Genomic DNA, 9177 nt, shown 5'->3' on the forward strand with positions numbered 1-9177 from the left:
GCTAAAGAGGTACGGGTTCATCCTGTAACCGGAGGGTTGCCAGTTCGAGCCCCCACTCCGTCAGTCTCAGTCGATGTGTCCTTGGGCAAAACACTTCACCAGTGTCAGAGGGCTCGGTGGTGCCGGTGTGATGGCAGCCTCACTTCTGTCAGCCCGCCCCAGGGCAGCTGAGGCTACAATGTAGCTCACCACCATCAGTGTGTGAATGTGTGGATGATTGTAGTGTGAAGCGCTTTGGGGTCCCTGGTCTAGATAAAGCTCTATACAAGTGCAAGCCTTTTACCATTAATATTTCGTTGGACCGCCTTTAGCTTTGATTACGGCACACATTCACTGTGTCATTGTTTCGATAAGCCTCTGCAATGTCACAAGATTTATTTCCATCCAGTGTTGCATTAATATTTCACCAAGTTCTTGCATTAATGATGTTAGAGTCTGACCTTCTCCAGCACATCCCAAAGATTCTCATTGGTGTTAAGGTCTGGACTCTGTGGTGCCAATCCATGTGTGAAAATGATGTCTCTCGCTCCCTGAACCATTCTTTCACAATTCGAGCCCGATGAATCCTGGCATTGTCATCTTGGAATATGCCCGTGTCATCAAGGAAGAAAGACTCCATTGATGGAATAACCTGGTCATTCAGTATATTCAGGTAGTCAGCTGACCTTTGACCTCATTCTTTGAGCACATACTGTTGTTGAACCTGGACCTGACCAACTGCAGCAACCCCAGATCATAGCACTGCCCCCACAGGCTTGGACAGTAGGCAACACTTCACCTGCCTCTCTTCTTACCCTGATGAGCCCATCACTCTGGAACAGGGTCAATCTGGACTCATCAGACCACATGACCTTCTTCCATTGCTCCAGAGTCCAATATTTATGCTTCCTAGCAAACTGAAGCCTTTTTTTCTGGTTAGCCTCACTGATTAGTGGTTTTCTTAAGGCTACACAGCTGTTCAGTCCCAATCTCTTGAGTTCCCTTCACATTGTGTGGAAATGCTCTTACTTTCACTATTAAACGTAGCCCAGAGTTCTACTGTTGTTTTTCTTCGATTTGATTTCACCAAACGTCTAAGTGATCACCGATCACGGTCATTCAGGATTTTTTTCTGTCCACATTTCTTCCTCAAAGACGATGGGTCCCCACTATCCTTCTTTTGGCCAGGCAGTGTATGTACATACACAAAATTTGTGAGAATGGCAACATGGCTAAACAACACCCTATAGAAATGTTGAAGAAGCAACACTTTTCTACTGCTTTATTTTGATGTACAAAATGTAAAGTTGGAAGTTTACTAAAGACTTTAAAAAACTCATTGCCTTGAAACAAACAGAAAGTCTGCTATTTTGAATTGAAGTATTAATTTTGACATTTTTGGCCATTTCCAGCCATTACATTTGAATGACCTTAAACCTGTATAGCATTTACCAGGAACTTACCGGGTTAGTACAAGGTAAATACCAGGTACATACCTAGTGAGTACCAGGTAAGTATTTAAAACATACCAGGATACTTAACAAGTATATACCTGTTAACTTCCTAGAACGTACCTAGTACCTACCTGGTATGTATCTGGTACAAAGCAAATAAGTATCTGAAACATACTGGGTACCAGGTAAGTACCTAATACATATTAAGTAGGTGCCCGGTGAGTAGCCAGTACGTACAAGGTAAGTACCAGATACATATCAGGCTGCATTTGGTATTGCAAGCTACTTTACTTCAAGCAAACATGTCTCCTCCACTGACCTTCCAGTGGCTTCATGATAAGCCAGCTCCAGCAACTCTGCAGACGTGTGTGTTGGATCTCTCTGTTGGTTCCCCTGAAGCTCTGCCATGTTCTGTCGGGTCTGGTGATGGATCTGGATTGCTTCTCCAGAAGGACCTGAAGAACAATGTCACACATTCGTTTGAGAACTTGATCAATACTAGGAATGCAGTAATAGAATCTGGTTCTGACTTTTGAGTCTGGCCTCTGCCGAAAGGTAAAGTTGAACAATATTGGTTTTGTCAGTGTGTGTGGATGTGTGTGGGTGTGTATGTTTGTGTCTATCTTTTAACAAAATGTCTCATGAACCAGTGGACAAAATTTAATAAAACTTACAGAAAGCAATTATTAACTATACAACAACAGTTAATTAACTTTTGGAGTTAACCCAATAGAAGATGGCGAACGCAGCTTATTCACCATAGAAATCACAAATATGGCTATAACTCAGTCAGTTTCACAGATATTGATCTAAAGTTTAGTGTGGTAATAAAAATGATATTTCACAATACTTACTAAAAGTGATATTTGTTGTACAAAATCATTGCCTAAAACTTTAGTAATAACTGCTGAGAGTCAATCCTGTCTGTCTGTTAGCAAAAGATCTGATGAACAGCAGCAGCTTTTTGGGTGTGGCGCCTTGGCTGCATGGAGCACTAAGCATTATCTCTTTGGGGAGCTCAGTTTCAATAAGACCTTTATCCAATCACCACCACAACATTAACAACTTTTTATCCAGTTCATTATTACCTGCCACAGACCTGTGTCTGCATGTGTATTTGTCTGCCATGTTATCAAAATATCTCCTAAATGACTGAAAAAACGTAAATGAAAACTAGAACTGCAAGCAGTTATCATTGGGGCCCAAGCTCCTGGACATATGATCAGAAATATTTCAGAATTTTGAGCAAAGGTGGTACATTTTCAAAGAGAAATTATATTGACCAGTTTAATACAATTCAACAAGTATGTTGATATAAGGTACTTGATCATGCAACTTTAATTTTAGAAGATAATGACCTTGAAAACAACGCCACCTAGAGATGGACATGTGTGCCTCTTTGCCACTGAGTACTAACGCAGGTTCTCTATCTTACGACATACGTTTTCAAAATTATTTAAGGCTTATGAAAATAGTGGATGCCATTTGTCCCCATTGTAAGGAGCAGCCACTATAGATCAATGTAATTGATTTACCTGTATGGGCCTTAAAATAAAAAAAATTTCAAAAAATCACCAGTTTGTCAGCAAATTCTGAAAATACTTACAAATGACTGTGTAAACGCACTTTTTTTATTCCCCTCAGGTTACAATTTTTCAAAAGAAAGATTTTTCATCATATTTAGTGAATAGAAAGAAAAAGAAAAAGAATGGCAAACATCAAACCTATTCAAACAAAATTTAAAAGGTATAACCAAAACAGCCTGGAAAATCTCTCTACCAGTTTCCATAGCTATTGAAACTTGGTAGTGTTAAGCTCTCTACTGAACCCAGGCAGCTGTGGATCAGTGGTTAGAGCCGTTGTCCTTCTATCAGAGAGGTGGAGGTTCAGGTTTAATTGTCCCTAGGCAGGACACTGAACCCCTCATTGTGTATGAATGGAGTTTAAAGAACTGATTAGACTTGATTTATTCAGGTTAGCCTTGTAGAGTGCTGTTTGAATGAGTGTGGATGGGTAAATGAGGGACCAGACTGTGTCGGAAAGTGCTTTGAATAGCCTGGTTGGCTAGAAAGGCGCTATATAAGTACAGTTCATTTACTTAACTTTCAAAGCAAAAAATACAAAAATAAATATTCCAGGGAATGTTTGCTTTAATTCAGAGTATGTCCAGTGAGCCTTAGCTCTGTAAAGCTCTATTCGCAAGGGATAAGCATTATCTGGGGACTCCATGTAAGAAATAAATTACTCCCCAACATCTGCTTCTTAAGTGGCACATTCACACAAGATAACTGAAGCCTGAGATTTTGCTGAAATTAACCGATATCTTGCGGATATGATGTTAATGTGCTGCGTATTGCGTAACATCCGCTTCAATGAGTTGATGTTAAAACTACTTTTCAGGCTATAGCCAGCGCTAGCTGGCTACAAACAGAAGAAAATTATTCTTACTGCACAGAGCAATGCATGATGGGAGCCACCTCTTGCATGTGATTTTGCTCCTTCTCTTTAGACTTTTCTTTTTTATGGCAACCACTACAGGTCAATCTGGTTTTGCTGGCCCGGGACACAAAAGGTTCTCTATGCACTCCAATGCAGCCTCCATTGCCAAAAGCAAATAAAAAATGTGCCCAGGAACAAAAAACGCCTAATTACGTATCAGATCCTGCCCATTTCTGTCCAAATCATGGGGATGCCTATTCACATTGGATTAGTTGTCACAAGAGCTCAGAGTTCAGCAACATATAGGAGGTCATGTGCAAAAGAACAACACAGACAATCTCAGTAACTATGACAAATAGCATGTGGTCCCTAGGTAAAACTAATCCTGTGAGATATAGGGCTTAAGACAAATGCACGATTTTTTAGGACTGTTTTGTAGAGCATTATCCACTGTGCTAATCCTTACCATATCAGAAGGAGCAGCTCAGGCTGCAGTCCTAACTCAGTGCATTAAAGTTGGCTTTAAATCCGTATGGCATTGACACATTGTCAGCGCTGATATGATGTGTCAATTTTTACATGAAGCTAGCTAGCTTTAAAAACAAACAACTTTTTTTAGTGGTAAATCTGAAGTGTTACACTGATCAGGTGTGAGCCCTTGGAGGGGATGGACAGCTGAAGTTATTGTTCTGGTAATGCACACATTATTTCTACTGTAGTTCGAACTGAAGCTTCTTAAGGTGCAAAGTATGAGTGGATTCACGTTTTTAAGCACATTTTTCATATTTGCTGAAAGTTATGGGAATTAATTTTAAAAATGAGATCTGGGTAAATGGAATAATTTTACCTAACATTAGATCCAAAAATTGCATTTTAGAAATAAAATGCTAAAAATGAACATCCCTGACTATATATTATGGTTAAATTGAAAAATTAAAACATTTGATCAGCACCATTCTAACTTGACTTTAAAAATGATAAACTAGTTTTTAGTTTCATGTTATTTGATGATCTGTTTAAAATGTTATAGCAGTATTTATAACCAGTCAGTCAGATTTCTCTATTTGGCATCTCATAAATGAGAAAAAAAAGCAGTGAATGAATATTGTTTTTTTACTCACAGTTTCAGCTGACACTGAAAATTAATTTTAAAAACCTGAACTTCTTCTTAACAGACGTCTGACATATATTTATGTTGATATATTCCTATATCTCTGTGAGCAAGAACTGTCTCACTGTAAGCACAAGGAACTGTGATATAAAACTTTAGAGCAGGGCAGGATTGGGATCTGGATAACCACTAAACACTGTTGACAATTCCTTAATAAGGAAAGTAGCTACTAGCTGTCCTAAAAGTCACTTGAAGTTGCTAAATGACGTCATTGCCTAATTTCCACAGATAGCCAGTGAAGAATAATGCTGTAGGAGGGACAAAAAGTCAGTAAAAGAACAGCTTAAATGTGTTTAGAACTACAAATTTGTTATTTAATGTCACAATTTCAACTCTTCCCCTTTATCCAGGCTTGGAACCCTCAAAGGTGACCCCAAAGAGTCACTCAAAGTTATTTTACAGCCTTCATTTGAAACAGAGAGCAGTTTTTGTTTACATGTCACTAAGGGTTGAGCAGTCAGTAGCAGCTCTGTGCATGCATGACTCATTTACAGCCTGATGCATGCGCTGGGCTGAATCTGCCCTGCCCTGACTGCAGCTGGAGAACTGAGACACCTATCAGTGCTTTCAGGTGAGGGGAGGTCCACGGCAGCACTCGTTTCATCTCAGTCTCCAATAACACCAGAAAAAGTCACTAGAGGGGTCTGAAAACTCACTAACTATAGCAACAAAGTCACTAGGTTGGCAACACTGACTCTAAAATGGATTCACTTGTTTTATGTGACCATCCCAGCATTTCCTAAAATCTGTTCATTAGTTTTTAAGTCATCTTGCTAACAAACAAACCAACAGTACTTCAAACACACCTCCTTGGCAGATGGAATTATGAGGCGTTTTATTTAAGAGCTGGTTCTCTTCCTCTTGTCCTTGGTGCACCACGAGACAGACACCCTGCTGTAAAAAACTAACTGAGAACATTTCAACAGACTAACTGTAATTTTACTGGAGTACATGAATGTAGTACTATTTCCACCTCAGGAAGTCTGACCTACAGTGACCAAGACTAGTTTACCAGCTTCTTTCTCTCCAAACGGTTACTGAACTGCTCGGTAACAGAGCTGACAAAGAAGTGCCCCTGTGCCCCAGAATTTACCTGCTGTGAACTTACTCATTCAGTTTACAGCATTTCTGGAAGGAGGGGTCAACATCCTATTTGTGTTGTGTTTAAGGAACGGTGGGAAATTGTTAACTCATTTTTGAAATCTAACAAACAGGGTGTTACAGTGTGCATGAAATGTGAGCCAGCTCATATCACTAATGTATCCCTCTATATTATTCTATGATAACTAATGAAGATTAAACAGTGGATCAGCTTTTTGAACACCTGAAGGTCCCCTTGCAGGCCTGGAGTCCCTCCATAAGATGTCAAGAAGTCGGTTTACGGTCACGTGGTTGCAAGACGTTTGTTTTTGCACACACCTTTCATAGTCCATGAGACACACGGCTCAAAACTCCTGAAAAGGTCCTCCCTCCTCCTACTGAGTTAAAACTCTCCTGTCCTTGGACAGATTTGTGTTTGCCTTCCCCCGAACAGACATGTTTATTAAACGTCAGAGGTGTCCTAGTTTTCCTGGAACAGTTGTAAAGACAGCTTTGTCAGCTGCTTCTCAGTGGAGCAGATCCATCAAAGCTCACCGGCTTTTCATCAGAAACAACTTCTGACCAATCACACAACTTGGTGCAAACCCCTGTGTTAAAAACTGTTTGCACCGAGTCATGTGAGGCGAAGGGGCGGACAAAGCTGCTGCACAAACAAAATGACACAATTTTTGTCACACGACCACGTGACTGAGAGCTGACTTTGTGTGAAAACAGCTTTAGCAGCAGCTTGCTCCGCTTGTGTCTTGGGTTGGCTTCGACTGCAAAAGTTAATCTGCTGGAGATGCGTATCCAATAATTAGTTTTTTCAAGTTTCATTAAAATTCATCCAGTGGTTCTGAAGATATTTTGCTAACAGACAAACACAGGCAAAAACATTATTGCTCCCCCTTTACCTTTTGGTGGCCTGTCCCAAATAAATAAATAATTGTAATATAAGCAAAATATACAATAACAGTTATTATTGCAAAAATGGCTGACAAAGTGAACTGATTAACCATGTTCTCTGTGTCTTTTTCCCAGCGGTGTGACGACTCACCAACAGGAAAGGTGTGCATCCACCGCCGGCGGTTGGAAGTGAGTTTCATGGGCATCCTGGATGGTGTGAAGGGGTTAATAAGAGCTCTCTGTGGGGTGTAGCCTCCTGGACGGATGTGCAGGGTGGACTCAGCACTGCCCACAGTGAACCTGCCTGGGGCACTGGAGTCCCGCTGAGAGTCAATCATCTTCTCCAATAACTCTGAAAAGCAAAATCAGTTAAGATTTAATTGCTATTAACTTTCTTAAATTATTGGTAACTCAACCTAATAAGTGATCATTTGGTATTAATAATATAATCTGTGTATCATTTGTTCTTTCCATTTTTAATTAATTTTTAATCAAAAATCAAATAATGAAAAACGGACTGGTTATTTTGTTTTTTCTTATCACACGAGAAATGAAAAACTGCCTGGTTTTTCATATTTCACTTTTAGGCTAAGATCAAAAACACAAAATCAAAAAACAGGCACCAGGACAGAATTTGATTTTAATATTTATTTGGTCGGGTTTAAGTGACCTGGAAGTGGCTCTGTGCGGCAGTTCAGGTAATGTAGTGGTTACTATGGCAATGCTGATCCACTGATCGACGACTCGTTTAACAGCAGTTTGATCCTCGAAACAAATACATAAGTCTCCATGGCTGATGTGTCTGACTGGATTATCCGGTCCTGATCGATCGATATTGAACAAACATAAATATGTAGACGCCTCATTACATCCTTGAGCGCATCCGCTGTCGCCGCCATGTTGGACAGATCTCTCCTCTCTCTAAGAGCCAACAGGAGTAAACACAGAGCGAGCAGCTATGGCCGGAGTTTATATCACGGGGGATTAACTTTCACAAGTAAGACTGAACAATAACTTTGGTTATTTGACCATTTATTATATTATGTTATCGTAGCTAACGTTATTTGGCAAACAACAAAATGCTAACAGGAGGAACTGGTGCTCCTCTCTCATTAGCTCTGTCTGTTGTTTTTTTCTTCACATTTTGAAGGTTTCCCGGTATCACAGATTTAAGGAGACAATGGGAAGTTGCAGTAAGAAGGGAGGGTTTTGTTGCTAGAGTCGTCTCAGCTCTGTAGTGAACATTTCAAACCAGAGGACTTTAACAGGACCAGCTTAGAGATGATGTGAACCCACCTGTCTTCAACTTCCCATCTCACCTCCAAAGAGGAGGTGATTTTTACTGTACATGTTAACAGAAATGTCTATGATTTATGTGTAAAACTAAAGGTAATATCACACTTTGTTAAACCTGTTTTTACCTGTTAGTTCTTTCTGCATGTTTAGGAATTAATGATGTATTGTGTATTACAATGACAGGGGGAGCTGGCAGCAATATTTTCCAAAAGGGGGCGCTGATATTCTTTTGGGGGGCGTTTGCTTGAAGGTAAAGTTTACACCAAAGATTCACAACAATATCAGTTTAAACTTTGAACTACTTGTAAAAATATTGTGGCCTAAAACATTCAAACCGTTACAGAACTGCAGCTGTATCGATGGTGTTTCTTTTCAGCGCAGCTCTGTGCTGCCTTCAGGAGAATGGGACATCAGAGTATCGTTTTTATAATTTGTCCCCCATGGCAGTTACTTTGTAAACTCTGAGAAAAAGAATGCTCTCTTTAGTGATATTACCCTTGGAATTATTTCTTGTTCATACATGGGTTAATTTCTCTGAAGGATACACCATGAGCGCATAGTTATCGCAGTGGTTAAACATTTACAAGAACAATATTCTGTTTTCGGACTTTCCCTGAAAGCGTCCAGCATCCAGACGCACATTAATTCCTTTCTGGACAAGATGCTTTGTTGACATGACTGCGGAACACAAACCAACAAACCAAAAAAATATTCTAAAACCAGAGACCTATGGCTTGATAAGTGGATCACAGCAGCTGCATCAGTCGGTGTAACACCGGATCGATGTCGGCTAACACCGCTGCTACTTTTCTCTGCAGCTTCATTTGTGTCGTTGTGAACTTTAAAGTCTTA

General features: G+C 40.0%; 1 protein-coding gene across 6 annotated transcripts in view; it reads right to left on the reverse strand.

Moving 5' to 3' along the window:
• Positions 1-9177, reverse strand: part of depdc5 (DEP domain containing 5, GATOR1 subcomplex subunit) — a 77812-nt gene that overhangs the window by 38690 nt on the left and 29945 nt on the right. For all 6 annotated transcript variants that reach the window (XM_017439594.3, XM_037981884.1, XM_037981885.1 and 3 more), the window contains exons 22-23: positions 7181-7381; positions 1753-1888 (exon numbers count right to left, since the gene is read on the reverse strand). In XM_017439594.3, the coding sequence (XP_017295083.1) occupies positions 1753-1888; positions 7181-7381 (337 nt within the window). The remainder of the gene's footprint in view (positions 1-1752; positions 1889-7180; positions 7382-9177) is intronic.

Source organism: Kryptolebias marmoratus, linkage group LG20 (genome assembly GCF_001649575.2).
Source record: "Kryptolebias marmoratus isolate JLee-2015 linkage group LG20, ASM164957v2, whole genome shotgun sequence".
NCBI lineage: Eukaryota > Metazoa > Chordata > Actinopteri > Cyprinodontiformes > Rivulidae > Kryptolebias > Kryptolebias marmoratus.